A 16,083-nucleotide genomic window follows, 5' to 3' on the forward strand; every position below is an offset into this window, starting at 1 on the left:
CAATCCTGGCATATACATCTGTGTCTTTATAGGGGGTGACATAACTGGGAGGCTTTTGTAGGGGGCTGTGCTGCCCTCAAGATCAGTAAATTTAAAGGAATGGTGTAAAAACCAATTGGTCATTGAGGCCATTGGGAGAGATGGTATCCAATGTAACGATCCAACCTGCCTCCTTCTGGAGGATCATCTTGTGCCACTTGCCGCTGTGCTCAGGGTATGAAACCGCATCGCTGCCGCATCACCGTTATGGTACGTCCAGACATGGATTGATATTGGTTTGTCTTTTTTGTGCATTATGTCTCCAAGATGTTCCCCCACTCTTCTACGCAGCTCCCTGTAGGTCTTACCCACATACTCAGGACCCCACCTACGTGTAACTTTGTACATGACACCAGTCCTCGTGCAGTCTATGTAGTCTCTAATGGTCTAACGTTTCCGGTAACGCTACTTGTGAATGTAAGGGCAGGCAATAACTCCCAGTCACCCACCTGTCCAACCATGTGCCTTTCGGTTTGGGGGCTACATAATGGCTATTCACTAGATGATCTCGAGTGGAACCTCTTTTGTGAGAAGTGATTGAGGGGCTTAGGCCTACCAGATTCTTTTAAATCTTTGTTCATCAACAGAATGGGCCAATGTCTCTCCAGGATCTTCCTGGCATCCTCCGACCCATTGTCAAAAGTGGCTATGACCTTCAGTTTATCGTCTGATTCCTTCTTTTCTTTTGGTGGACCATGTAGAAGATCAGTATGACTTTTACTTAAACTGTCCTGATAAGCATCTGAGGAATTAGGGGACCCACGCTCAAGGAATCTGTCGTTTGCCGCCGGAACTTGTTTTCTGAACGGTAGTTTCAGTGTACCCGCAGGTATCACCCCTTGGGCATTCCTTTACGTAGGGGAAATGGGTGATGACTGCCCCATCTTAATAGTGAATTGGTTGCTGTTGGTTTGCGATAAATGGACGAGTGTAGTGTACCATCCGGTAATTTCGTGATCAGCGCGTCTAGGAACGGAAGGTTTGTTTTATAAATCTCTGATATAAAATGCCTATATGATTCTGGTTGAGTGAATTTACAAAGTTGCCAAACTCATCCGGTCCCCCACGTTTCTGTTCCTCTGGGGGTATGTGTTCTCTAAAAATACTGGCCCCTGAGTCCCTTCCACCTCTTTTGGTACTATGTCCTTTTTTTATCTTTATAGGACCCTTCACTATCTGATACTCCCGCCTCTGTTGAAGAGACCTCCGTATCAGTGGCACAGGGTTGATGTCTTTGGCTCAATATGCAATAAACCCTATTCTCTTTGAAGTCCTGAAGGTCTCTTATGAATTGTTGATGCTTTCTATCTTTTTAGAAATATTGTTATTTATTCACTGTCTGATCCCTGGATATGGCTGTTACCACCACGGGCTCCCCATCCATCACCCAGGGACTCATCCTATAGACACCTCAGGGGTTGCCCCATGGAGAACAAGTACATCAGGACAGTCCTCCGGTCCCCATACTAAGCACCGTGACACTAGCGTGCCTAGGCTGCAACCACCAGCCACTCCGGTATTCTGGGTCCCGGCTGCCTCCAGGCCTCAAGTAAAGGCCCGGTGGGGGGTGTTGCACATTTATATATATGTGCACATCCTGTGATGCTGCCATGTGTTCATCTTGTTATTCCTGTGTAGGTGTTGTATAGTGTAGTTGGACATGTTTTTATATATTGTCCTCTTTGTGATGTAGTAGATTCCTGTATGATGCAGAGATCCAGTGCTCTGTGCTCTCAGCTCTGTGTCTCCCCTGCCTTGTTGTGCACTAGATCTCTGTACAAGAAGTTACCCGGATGCTGTGACATCATGCAAAAGATGAGAAAAAAGTCTGCTCACCGATTCACAGCAAGATGGGTCAAGGTCCGTGCTGTAGATCCCTCCTGGACTGGAGAAAGTAACACAATCACTTCTGGTTTGTTGATCCAGCAAACAGGACAATGACGCTGTCCGGCTAGTGGGTGTGGATCCTCTGGACCACTGCAGACGATGACACAAGCCACTACCTGGGACCGGAGTCTAAGGGGTGCCCGGTCTACACAAGAGCCCGCCGCAAGGCGAGTTAGACAAGCTGCAAAGTGGTACCACCAGGTCGTTCCTCAGGCGTGACATGTCTGCAGTGGCGACCAAGGTTGAAGTACAGAGACGGCTGGAGCCGGGGAAGGTGAGTGAAGCCGGCCACTGGACCCTGGAGAGGCATGGGTGCACCCGCGATCCGAGACAGGGATCGCGGGAGCACCCGTGACAGTACCCCCCCTCCCCTTTGGCCTCCCCCTCTTCTTCTTGGTCCCAAGAAATCTCTGGAGGGGAGTCCGATCCAAAATGTTCTCTTCAGGCTCCCAAGATCTATCCTCCGGCCCGAACCCCTTCCAGTCTACAAGATAGAACCGCTTACCCCTCATGATCTTCATCTTCAGAACTTCCTTAACTTCATAGACATCTGGGGAAACCGCTACAGGAGCAGGAGGAGGGGATTGCTGGGAGAAGTGATTCAAGATGATTGGCTTCAGGAGGGAGACATGGAAGGAGTTTGGGATGCGCATAGATGGAGGAAGGCGGAGCTTGTAGGCCACGGGGTTGATACGCTTCAGCACCTCAAATGGACCCAGATAGCGAGGGCCAAGCTTGTAGCTGGTAATCTTCAGCTGGACATATTTTGAAGACAGCCACACTTTATCACCTGGAGAGAAGATGGGAGGAGGCCTGCGTTTCTTGTCAGCCTGGAGCTTGGTACGAGTGGAAGCCTGCCGCAATGAAAGGCGAGTCTGCTCCCAGATGGTCTTCAGATCGCGTATCAACTATTCAACAGCAGGAACATCCGTAGGCACAGGTAGAGGAAGAGGAGGACGTGGATATTGTCCATAAACGATGAAGAAGGGAGAAGCACAAGAATTTTCAGAGTTCGGGGAATTGTATAAGAAATCCGCCCATGGCAATAAAGCGGACCAGTCGTCTTGGCGAGCAGAGACGAAATGGCGAAGGTAGCAGCCTAGAGTTTGGTTGACTCTCTCTACCTGTCCATTAGACTGCGGATGGTATGCAGAAGAGAAGTCCAGTTTCACCTGTAGCTGATTACACAGAGATCGCCAGAAGCAAGAGACAAACTGAACCCCTCGATCCGAAATGATGAGCAACGGAAGTCCATGCAGCCGAAAGATGTTGAAGAAGAATAGGCTGGCAAGGTGCGGAGCAGACGGCAGACCAGGCAATGGAACGAAATGGGACATTTTTGAGAACCGGTCGGTTACCACCCAGATGCCAGTATTCCCAGAGGACAGTGGAAGGTCTGTAATAAAGTCCATGGCCATGTGAGTCCACGGGCTGCTGGGTATCGGCAACGGCATCAGGAGACCAGCAGGTTTGAGGTGTGATGGCTTGTTATGAGCACAGGAAATACAGGAACCCACGAAATCTCGCACATCTTTGGCCAGGTCTGGCCACCAATAGTAATGGGAAATGAGGGCAATAGAACACTGTACCCCAGGGTGTCCAGCCACACGAGAGCAATATCCCCAAGTCAGAATTCTCCTACGTAGGGCAGGTCGAACATATGTCTTGCCTGGTGGAAGCTGCCAGAGGTCCACTGAAGCAGCAAGAACCAGCCGTTCCGGAGGAACAATATGACTAGGAGCAGGATCTTCTCCAACCACATCTGAAGCACGAGAAAGAGCATCGGCTTTAATGTTCTTCTCTGCAGGGTGGAAATGTATGAGAAAATCAAATCGGGTCAAGTATAAATATGGACCAGATGACGAGCTCCTTCCAGAAGATAGCGCCATTCCTCCAAAGCTAGCTTTATGGCCAAGAGTTCCCGATCTCCAATGGAATAATTCCTTTCGGGAGGTGTGAACGTCTTTGAGAAGAAACCGCATGTGAAGGTACGACCTTTTGGCCCCTTCTGGGTAAGGACGGCCCCAGCACCAATGGATGAGGCATCAACCTCTAACTGGAAAGGCTTTTCCGTGTCAAGCCTTGTGAGTACAGGCGCAGAGGCAAAAGCAGACTTCAACCTAGTGAAGGCATCTTCAGCAGCCGGAGGCCATTGTCTTGGATTAGCATTCTTCTTAGTCAATGTCACGATGGGAGCCACAAGAGAGGAGAAGTGGGGAATAAATTGTTGATAATAGTTGGCGAAGCCCAAAAATCTCTGTGTGGCACGTAACCCCACTGGGCGAGGCCACTGAAGTACAGCTGCCAACTTGGAAGGATCCATTTGAAGGCCTTTATCAGAAATTACATATCCCAGAAACGGAAGACTACTCTGGTGAAATAAGCATTTCTCGAGTTTGGCATATAAACGGTTGCGCCTGAGGACCTGTCAGACATGGATGTGGTGAGACTGTAGGTCTGGGGAAAAAACTAAAATGTAGTCCAGGTAGACTATGACACAAGAGTAGAGCAAGTCTCTGAAGATGTCATTAACAAATTCTTGGAAAACAGTTGGAGCATTGCGGGGTCCAAAGGGCATTACCAGATACTCAAAAGGTCTGTCACGGATATTGAAAGCTGTCTTCCACTCGTCGCCTTCCCGAATACGGATGAGGTTGTATGCCCCTCGGAGATGCAGCTTGGTGAAAACCTTGGCACCCCGGAGTCGGTCAAAGAGTTCAGTGATGAGAGGTAACGGGTAGTGGTTTTTTACCGTGACTTTATTGAGACCGCGGTAATCTATGCACAGACGGAGGGAACCATCCTACTTGGATACAAAGAAGAAGCCAGCACCAGTGGGAGAAGAAGACTTCCGGATGAAACCCTTTTGCAAATTCTCCTTAATATAGGCAGACATAGCCTCGGTCTCAGGCACCGACAACGGGTATACTCGTCCTCGTGGAGGAGACATACCCGGCAGCAGGGCAATGGGACAGTCATAGGGGCGGTGTGGAGGCAGGACCTCTGCTTGTTTTTCAGAAAAAACATCAGCATAGTCTCGGTAGCATGCTGGAAGATTCTTCAGAGGCTTGTCAACCCGGGTAGTTGGCAAGACAGATACTGGGTGAGGAACTTCTAGGCAATGAGACTGACAGTCCAGACCCCAATGGAGAACTTCTCCCGTCTACCAATTAAGGACGGGTGCGTGACAATCTCGTGGTCGAAGTCCAGGCACAAGGTCAGGGCAGGCGGCAGAGATGCAAAGTCAGACTCCGGTCCGGGGTCAGCAACAGGAGGTCCAAGCGGAAGGTTATGGGAACACAGCACACAGGACAGCAGCACGGAGGAACACTGGTACCAGGGAACACGGAGGAGCTCAGGTAACACTGGAACACAGAGGGACTCAGGAACGCAGGAGACACAGGAACGCAGGGGCACAGGAATCTCAAGCAAATTGCAGAATAGCTTTCTCTCAGGCTGTGAGGCACAAAGATCCGGCAAGGGCTTGCAGGAAGAGGCAGGCTTATATAGAGTTAATGAAATGGCCAGCGCTTTAAATCTTAGCGAGACGGCGCTCGCGCGCCCTAGAAGAAGGGGACGCACGCGCCAAGCCGCGGGAGCTGCAGAGGACGCCGCTGGAGCCGGGGAAGGTGAGTGAAGCCGGCAACCGGACCATATACAATTTTACAATATTCCATGTAACAGCTTAAATGCTGTGATGCGATTTTTTAAGCTGTTACATGGAATATTGTAAAGTTGGATATGGTCCTGAAATAAAGCGAGAAGAAATTTTTATTTGACAAAGTGTTTGAGCATCATTGTCCTGTTTGCTGGATCAACAAACCAGAAGTGATTGTGTTGATCTGATTCTGTGTCCTGATTGGCTGGGCTGTTTGTGCACATTCATGTGGATGCCCTCATTGCCTCAGTGCCCTTAGCTGATGTCACAACCATGAAGTCCTGCCCACTGCAGGAGAAGCGGAGAGGATTTTACAGATAGGGCTGCTAGATATATGAGACTGTATCTCAGAATAGGAATAAGTCGGCAGCAGGATACAGGTATCACTGCAGAGGAGAACAGGCTACTGCACCGCCCTCCACTCCCGGTTTGCATCCATATAATAAGGTTAGATTATCATATGGATACGTATGGGAATGAGGGCAGTGCAGGAGCCTGTATACAGGGATCACAGCCCGGCACAGCATGGAGGGAGAGACCGGCCCATCAGCTGTTTGAGGGCTACGGCCCACAGAGAATCCTCCTGCTGAACTCTATGGCCAATCAGCGCACAGAGGCAGCGGCACATGAAGGGTTAATCATTATGGTAATGGATCTTCCTCTTCACATGAGAAATCTTAGTGTTTTCAGGAGCTGGTTGGGTGTCTCCCGGTGGTGTTGGGTGTAGCTGACATTGGGTTTAACTGTTCAAACCGGGAACGTGGCTCATTATGAAGGGACAGTCACGACAAGACTATTTTTTAGGGTAGAAATATGAACATTGGAGAATGTTGTTTACATATTCATGGCCATGTATATATATATGTAGGGATTTCCCCCAACAGTCCTGGTTTCTGAGGAACAGTCCAAATCCTTAGGGTCCATTCCACCGTTCTGTGTGGAGAAGGGAGCCTCAGTTTCCCACTTCACCATTGAGCAGGAGTGATGACACCAATATATTACTGCCCTCTGAGCCACACACAGAAGTGGCAGGGGGTTACCGGGCCTAGGTGGGTATTAGTTTTTGGTTATGAAGGGGGTACATGAAATGGGGGCATTATAAGAATTGGGTGCACAAAAGTTGTACATTATCCGAGGGGGGGGGGCACAATAGTGAGTATTTTAAGTGGGGGGCACATTATGGTGTTGTTTAGGGTGGTGACAAATAAGAATTGGACATTTTACAGTTTAGGGGCATTCTATGACATGCAAGTCACAATAATTGGGGCATTATTTTGTGTGGGAGTAGAGGAAGGGGCATTATACTGTGTGGATAGGCCATAAATAGACATTACACCAAGTGGAAGTCCCTAGGGGTGGCCAAAGACAGTTTGTAGCTTGTAAGGGGAGGAAGGTATTATTGTGTGGGGACATTAGGATATGGGTTCAGGGTGGATTAAAATACATGTTCTGAAAACTTTTAAAAAGTTCTGACTTGGAGCTAAGACTCTCAGAAATAATCCATCATCACAGCTGCCAAGTAAATGTAAATGTAAGCTACCGGTGACATCATACATGTAGAGACTCGTCTTGTAGACCAAAATAACATGTTACATATATCCATGACATGGGTAATTGACTTGGAACACAAATATCATTAATATATCCAAAAATCAGGCACTTGGGAAAGTATCACACATTTTTGAGCCCTGGAAGCTGTATGCCCAGCTGCACTCCCAGCTGGTAAGTCGGCCAACCGAGTGAACACCTCAAATCTCAAATCTTCCACCATTCTGCCTGCTGTGACTTGAAATTAAATATAAAATACAAAGAAAAAACATAACATTCAGTTAGGTGTATCCACCAACACTTTACTCCTGAAGAGCTTTTCATAATTTGGTTGTTGTTTCTGTCTCCTTAGGATTCCGGAGATCCCCACACAATTGAAGCCATACTGCGAGCACCTGCTGAAAACAATGATGGCGAGGTTGACTTTAAGGAATTTTTAGAACTTGTATCAAAAGTTGCTGTTGCTTATTTTGAAGCTCCGAGGTCCAAGAAAGGTCAGATCTCTGCATCCCAAAAAGGTTCAATGCTGCACCCATCAACATCCTCAAAAACATGTGAATTAACCCCAAAACAAGATTGAACCAAGAGAGAGGGCTCAACCCAAGATCAAATCCTCAAACATGACAAAACCCAGAAAGAAGATCCAACTGAGAAAAGTGAGCCAACTCAAAGACAAGCTCTAACCCAAAAACAAGACCCAAACCAGATGAAGGACCCAATACTGAAACAGGACCCAACAGAGAAACAAAACCCAATCCACAAACAAGATCAAACCGAAAAACAAGATGCAGCCCCAAAATTTGATTCATTCCAAAAATAAGACCCAACCCAGAATCAAGACCCAACCCAAAAAACAGAACCAACCAAGGAACAAGATTCCAGACAAAAACAAGAACCAACAGAGATAAAACACTGAAGCACAAGAAGCACAAACTTAGAAAGAAGCAACAAACAAAAAACAATGTTCAGTTCTTCTGCAAGATCAGACCCAAAAACAAGACCCAACCGAGAAACAAGAACCTATCCAAAAACAAGATCCAGCTCAGAAACAAGAACAAATCGAGAAGAAAGACCCAAACCAGAAATAACACTTTATAAGGAAGGAAGACTCCACTCAGCCAAACCAAGAGCATAATTCAGCTCATGAGCCTGACCCTCAAACTGGCTCCAACCCAAAAGAAGATCCAACCAAACAAGACTCAACTCATCTAACTGAAAACATGATTCAGCTGTTCAGCCGAATGTGAAAATCAAGCATGGCCTGACCCTAAAACTGGGCCAAACCCAAAAAGAAGAGAAGTCACAAAAAGAAAATCTACCTGAGAAACAGGAACAAGAATCCAATCAAATTGACCAAACTTTGAAGCAAGACCCTAACCCAGAAAAACCCAACCAAAATGGAAAATCCATCTAAGATAAAAGACTCAAAAAAGGAGACCCAATTCAAAAGCAAGACCCCATCATAAAGATCCTGACTCTAAATAGGACTAAAAAAAGAGGTCGGCGCTCTGAGTGAAGACCTAAGCAAGAAAGAAGACACAGCTCAGAACCAATGCTCTGTACAAAAAGATCCAAAGCAGAAACCAGATCCAACAAAGAAGCAATGTTCAGCCCTCATGCAAGATATGACCCAGAAGCATGACTGGACATTAAAGCAGGATCCAATCCAAAAAGATGACCCAAACAAAACAGAAGATTAAGCTCAGAAAAATGAACCAACCAAAATAGAAAACCCAACTCAAAAGCAAAAAAACAACCAAAACAGAAAATTAAGATCAGAAAAAAGACCCATCAAGACCCAACCCAAAAACTGAACCAATGAACAAGTCTCCACCAAGAAATAAGATTCCAGCCAAAAACAAGAACCAACAGAAAAAACAAAAACAACACTTAGCACAAGAAGCACAAACAAAAAAACAAAAACAAGCTCAGAAGCTAGAAACAACCGAAACAGAAGATCAAACTCAGAAAAGAGACCAAACCAAAAATAAGACCCAACTCAAAAGCAAAAAACAACCAAAACAGAAGATGTAGTTCAGAAAAAAGACCTAACCAAAGTGGAAATCCCAACTCAGAAACAACACCCTACCAAACCAGAAGACTCAGCAACAAGACCCAATAAAAAAAAAGACCTGATGATTCAGAAAAATAGACTAATGAAAGTGGACCCAGCTCTGAAAGAGGACCGAAGCAAAGAGAAGACCGGGGTCAGAAACAAGTGGACACTGAAGCAGGATCCAAAAAGATGACCCAAACCAAGAGGAAGACCCAACTCAGAAAAAAGACCCAACTAAAAAGAAGACTCAACCTCAGTCTAATAAAATCACTGTCACCAGTCAGTCCTTGGTGCTTGTATAATCACTGTCATCAGTCAGTCCTCAGTCTAGTATAATAACTGTTACCAGTCAGTCCTCAGTCTAGTATAATCATTGTCACCAGTCAGTCCTTGGTGTTTGTATAATCGCTGTCATCAGTCAGTCCTCAGTCTAGTATAATAACTGTTACCAGTCAGTCCTCAGTCTAGTATAATCACTGGCACCAGTCAGTCCTCAGTCTAGTATAATCACTGCCACCAGTCAGTCCTCAGTCTATTATAATCACTGTTACCAGTCAGTCCTCAGACTAGTATAATCACTACCACCAGTCAGTTCTCAGTCTAGTATAATCACTACCACCAGTCAGTCATCAGTCTAGTATAATCATTGTCACCAGTCAGTTCTCAGTCTAGTATAATCACTGGCACCAGTCAGTCCTCAGTCTAGTATAATCACTGGCACCAGTCAGTCCTCTGTCTAGTATAATCACTACCACCAGTCAGTCATCAGTCTAGTATAATCATTGTCACCAGTCAGTTCTCAGTCTAGTATAATCACTGCCACCAGTCAGTCTTCAGTCTAGTATAATCACTGGCAACAGTCAGTTCTCAGTCTAGTATAATCACTGGCACCAGTCAGTCCTCTGTCTAGTATAATCACTACCACCAGTCAGTCATCAGTCTAGTATAATCATTGTCACCAGTCAGTCCGCAGTCTAGTATAATCACTGGCAACAGTCAGTCCTCAGTCTAGTATAATCACTGGCAACAGTCAGTCCTCTGTCTAGTATAATCACTACCACCAGTCAGTCATCAGTCTAGTATAATCATTGTCACCAGTCAGTTCTCAGTCTAGTATAATCACTGGCAACAGTCAGTCCTCTGTCTAGTATAATCACTACCACCAGTCAGTCATCAGTCTAGTATAATCATTGTCACCAGTCAGTTCTCAGTCTAGTATAATCACTACCACCAGTCAGTCCTCAGTCTAGTATAATCACTGGCACCAGTCAGTTCTCAGTCTAGTATAATCACTGGCACCAGTCAGTCCTCAGTCTAGTATAATCACTGGCACCAGTCAGTCCTCTGTCTATTATAATCACTACCACCAGTCAGTCATCAGTCTAGTATAATCATTGTCACCAGTCAGTCCTTGGTGTTTGTATAATCGCTGTCATCAGTCAGTCCTCAGTCTAGTATAATAACTGTTACCAGTCAGTCCTCAGTCTAGTATAATCACTGGCACCAGTCAGTCCTCAGTCTAGTATAATCACTGCCACCAGTCAGTCCTCAGTCTAGTATAATCACTGCCACCAGTCAGTCCTCAGTCTATTATAATCACTGTTACCAGTCAGTCCTCAGACTAGTATAATCACTACCACCAGTCAGTTCTCAGTCTAGTATAATCACTGCCACCAGTCAGTCCTCAGTCTAGTATAATCACTGTCACCAGTCAGTCCTCAGTCTAGTATAATCACTGTTACCAGTCAGTCCTCAGTCTAGTATAATCACTGCCACCAGTCAGTCCTCAGTCTAGTATAATCACTGCCACCAGTCAGTCCTCAGTCTAGTATAATCACTGCCACCAGTCAGTCCTCAGTCTATTATAATCACTGTTACCAGTCAGTCCTCAGACTAGTATAATCACTACCACCAGTCAGTCCTCAGTCTAGTATAATCACTACCACCAGTCAGTTCTCAGTCTAGTATAATCACTGTCACCAGTCAGTCCTCAGTCTAGTATAATCACTGTCACCAGTCAGTCCTTAGCCTAGTATAATCACTGTCACCAGTCAGACCTCAGACTAGTATAATCATTGTCACCAGTCAGTCCTCAGTCTAGTATCATCACTACCACCAGTCGGTCCTCAGTGATATATAATCACTACCATCAATTGGTCCTCAGTTTAGTATCACCACCAGTCACTCCTTGGTGTAGTGTGATCTCTACCACCAGTCAGTCCTCATTGTGAAATAATCACTGTCACCAGTCAGTCCTCAGTCTAGTATAATCACTGTCACCAGTCAGTCCTCAGTCTAGTATAATCACTGTTACCAGTCAGTCCTCAGTCTAGTATAATCACTGCCACCAGTCAGTCCTCAGTCTAGTATAATCACTCCCACCAGTCAGTCCTCAGTCTAGTATCATTGCTACCATCAGTCAGTCCTCAGTCTAGTATAATCACTACCACCAGTCAGTCCTCAGTCTAGTATCATCGCTACCACCAGTCAGTCTTCAGTCTAGTTTAATCACTTCCACCAGTCAGTCCACAGTCTAGTTTAATCACTACCACCAGTCAGTCCTCAGTCTAGTTTAATCACAGTCACCAGTCAGTCCTCAGACTAGTATAATCACTGTCACCAGTCAGTCCTCAGTCTAGTATAATCACAGTCACCAGTCAGTCCTCAGACTAGTATAATCACTGTCACCAGTCAGTCCTCAGTCTAGTTTAATCACAGTCACCAGTCAGTCCTCAGACTAGTATAATCACTGTCACCAGTCAGTCCTCAGTCTAGTATAATCACAGTCACCAGTCAGTCCTCAGTCTAGTATCATCGCTACCACCAGTCAGTCCTCAGTCTAGTATCATCACTACCACCAGTCAGTCCTTAGTGTTATATAATCACTGCCACCAATTGGTCTTCAGTTAAGTATCACCACCAGTCACTCCTCATTGTAGTGTGAACACTACCACCAGTCAGTCCTCAGTCTAGTATCATCGCTACCATCAGTTAGTCCTCAGTCTAGTATCATCACTACCACCAGTCGGTCCTCAGTGTCATATAATCACTACCACCAATTGTTCCTCAGTTTAGTATCACCACCAGTCTGTCCTCAGTGTAGTATAATCTCTACCACTAAAATGTACACAGTAGCTGCCCGCTCTGTTTTTGCTTCATTAGGGACTGATGTAGCCTCTGAACCCAGGGTGGTGCAGGCTGATATGTTCAATCTTGCACCTCTTCTTGAGACCCCATTCCCATTGTAGTGGCAACGTCCCAAGGCGCATGCCCTGAGTGCCATCTGCAACATCCCCCACCGGGGCCTTTTCTTGGGGCCTGGAGGCAGCCGGGGCCCAGAATACTGGAGTGACTGGCGGTTCCGGCCTGGGGCACGCTGTGGTCACGGTGCTTGGTATGGGGACCGGAGGCCTGTCCTACAGCCTGGCAGCTCTCCAGCAGGTGGTGTGTGCAAGAAATATGGAGGGAGAGGCTGAGGTACTGAATCTCCCTGGGGCAACCCCTGAGTGTCTGTAGGATGAATCCCTGGGTAATGGATGGGGAGCCCGTGGTGGTAACAGCCGTATCAAGGGCCTCAGATGGAGGTAACGTTGTGCAAATCAACTTATGGATCTTTATTGAACAGGTAGGTATAATACATACGGTATACCTGCCATCTGACTGTCTTACCCTCCTGTATGACGTCTAGGTTTTAGGCGCAAGCCTGTGGAGTTTGACATAAAGACGTTCTGACACAGTCTTGGCTACATCCCTGCTAAGTCTAAAGAAAGAGGTTATATGCAAAAACAGCAATCACAGTGGCTTTACCAGCCCAATGGGTGCACTTCCATATGTGTTATTAACTGCTGTATCAGGGTTTTAACACTTTTTAAACTTTAGAGCAGAAAAGGCTTCGGCGCTGCGTGGCACGCCTACATAGGAAATGCTGGAGATATTGCACGCGCACGGTCACGCCCAGCGCCGAAGCCTCTTCTGCTCTAAAGTTTAAAAAGTGTTAAAACCGCGATACAGCAGTTAATAACACAAATGAAAGTAAGTACCGGCACCAGCTCACCCTGAGCTCACCCTGAGCTGGTGCTCGGTACTTACTGCTTACCCCTACCATTCTAACTGGTAGGTTTCCTTTAAAACGTTACCATGACGTTACTGGAAGCAGCACGGCTACCTCGGGTTGCAAGGCACACCATGTATTGTCTACACTGGGAAAGAAGCCTTTGCTTCATCGTTTAAGTGCTAATAAAGCTGGGTGAACACTGAACTGCTGGTTTTCTTTGTTGAAACTGTTCTGTACGTTATCTGAAAGAGGTTTTACATTTTTAGTGGCTCAGGGGTAGTTGTGCTGAGCTCCGGGGGAATCAGCCTCATCAGCCGGTGAATCTGTAGAGCCCATCCTCATGGACGGATCTAAGAACAAGTAGATGGGCCCTCGAGCTAGCGCCATTGCTCCATCTGTAGCCTCCAACTCTTCTGGAGCCGGGTCATCACCCCACTGAGAAGGAATCGCTGGAAGGTCAACCCTCACCGGAACTTCTGGATCTGCTTCATCCTCAGCGGCTTCTTTGGCCATGGAAGACCCTTGAGAGCCGCACATACTTGCAACTGGAGAGTGTTTTCCTGGACCAGTCCTGGTCCATGGATGGCATTGGGGCCTGTGCTCATGATGGCGGTAGACGGGGCACTCACAGGGGTCACTATTTGGGGCACTGCAGATTGGGGAACAGATGAAAGATGCAGCCAGGAATCCTCATTGTACAGATCCTTGTAGGCGTTTCTCTTGGGATCTGGAATCCAGAGGAGGCCGCCGGGGCCCAGAATACCGGAGTGGCTGGCGGCCAAGGGTGCGCTGTGGTCATGGTGCTTAGTATGGGGACTGGAGGGCTGTCCTACAGCCTGGCAGGTCTCCAGCAGGTGGTGTCTGTAAGATATGTCCCTGGGTGATGGATGGGGAGCCTGTGGTGGTAACAGCCGTATCCAGGGATCAGACGGAGGCAACGTTGTGCAAATCAACTCACGGTTCTTTATTGAACAGGTAGCAGCCAACTGGCCAGAACGGTGAAACAGAAGATCTAGATTCAGATACTGGAGTGGTCGTGGAGAGTGGTCCGCAGAAATAGTGCTCCAGCCTGGCAGTAGGTGCTGGGATAATTGAGATGGAGCTGTGTCCAAACTGTGGAAGCTGCAGCTCTGGATTAGAGTCTCCTGACTTTGTTCCCGAAATTGGTTTCTGTATTAGCACTGAAGGTGTGCTCCCCACTATCTCTTCACTCTCAGACTCCTGTAGTCTGGACTGCTGACAGACTTTGAAGGACAGACTCCTGAGAAGGAGCATGAGGTCTGGACTGCCTGTATGCTGGCAGGGGTATTGTTATCCCTTAAATCTGGTCTTTGATGTTGCTAAGGTAGACTGGGCATCAGTGGAGGGCAGAATGGTGGAAATGTTATGTTCTCCTGGAGGTTGTATGTTCTCCTGGAGGTTATATGTTCTCCTGGAGGTTGTATGTTCTCCTGGAGGTTATAGGTTCTCCTGGAGGTTGTATGTTCTCCTGGAAGTTATATGTTCTCCTGGAGGTTGTATGTTCTCCTGGAAGTTATATGTTCTCCTGGAGGTTATATGTTCTCCTAGAGGTTATATGTTCTCCTGGAGGTTGTATGTTCTCCTGGAGGTTGTATGTTCTCCTGGAGGTTGTATGTTCTCCTGGAGGTTATATGTTCTCCTGGAGGTTATATGTTCTCCTAGAGGTTATATGTTCTCCTGGAGGTTGTATGTTCTCCTAGAGGTTGTATGTTATTCAGGAGGTTATATGTTCTCGTGGAGGTTGTATGTTATTCGGGAGGTTATATGTTCTCGTGGAGGTTGTATGTTATTCGGGAGGTTATATGTTCTCCTAGAGGTTGTGTGTTCTCCTGGAGGTTGTATGTTATTCCATAGGTAAAAAGTTCTCCTGGAGGTTATATGTTCTCCTGGAGGTTATATGTTCTCCTGGAGGTTATATGTTATACGGGAGGTTGTATGTTCTCCTGGAGGTTATATGTTATACGGGAGGTTGTATGTTCTCCTGGAGGTTATATGTTCTCCTGGAGGTTATAGGTTCTCCTTTAGGTTATATGTTCTCCTGGAGGTTGTATGTTATTCGGCAGGTTATATGTTCTCCTAGAGGTTTTCTGTTCTCCTGTAGGTTGTATGTTATTCAAGAGGTAAAAAGTTCTCCTGGAGGTTATATGTTATTGGGGAGGTTGTATGTTCTTCTGGAGGTTGTGTGTTCTCCTAGAGGTTGTGTGTTCTCCGGGAGGTTGTATGTTATTCGGCAGGTTACTTTTCTCCTGGAGGTTGTATGTTATTCGAGAAGTAAAAAGTTCTCCTGGAGGTTGTATGTTATTTTGGAGGTTATATGTTCTCCTGGAGGATATGTTCTCCTGGAGGTTGTATGTTATTCGGGAGGTTATATGTTATTCGGGAGGTTGTATGTTCTCCTGGAGGTTGTATGTTATTTGGGAGGTTGTATGTTCTCCTGGAGGTTATATGTTCTCCTGGAGGTTATATGTTCTCCTGGAGGTTATATGTTATTCGGGAGGTTATATGTTCTCCTGGAGGTTGTATGTTCTCCTGGAGGTTGTATGTTCTCCTGGAGGTTATATGTTATTCGGGAGGTTATATGTTCTCCTGGAGGTTATATGTTCTCCTGGAGGTTGTATGTTATTCGGGAGGTTGTATGTTCTCCTGGAGGTTATTTGTTATTCGGGAGGTTATATGTTCTCCTGGAGGTTGTATGTTCTCCTGGAGGTTGTATGTTCTCCTGGAGGTTATATGTTATTCGGGAGGTTATATGTTCTCCTGGAGGTTATATGTTCTCCTGGAGGTTGTATGTTATTCGGGAGGTTATATGTTCTCCTGGAG

At 46.4% G+C, this 16,083-nt stretch overlaps 1 protein-coding gene across 2 annotated transcripts in view; it reads left to right on the forward strand.

The window, feature by feature from the left end:
* The window catches only part of LOC140069124 (protein S100-A1-like), a 76,906-nt gene that overhangs the window by 23,957 nt on the left and 36,866 nt on the right, over positions 1-16,083 (forward strand). Inside the window, exon 3 of one of the 2 annotated variants that reach the window (XM_072114489.1) lies at positions 7,485-9,471. The exons of the other annotated variant lie outside the window; for it this stretch is intronic. Coding sequence (XP_071970590.1) covers positions 7,485-7,712 — 228 coding nt within the window. The 3' untranslated portion in view covers positions 7,713-9,471. Of the gene's footprint in view, positions 1-7,484; positions 9,472-16,083 lie in introns of those variants that run through there. 2 annotated transcript variants of the gene reach the window in all.

Source organism: Engystomops pustulosus, chromosome 7, assembly GCF_040894005.1.
Source record: "Engystomops pustulosus chromosome 7, aEngPut4.maternal, whole genome shotgun sequence".
Taxonomy (NCBI): Eukaryota; Metazoa; Chordata; class Amphibia; order Anura; family Leptodactylidae; genus Engystomops; species Engystomops pustulosus.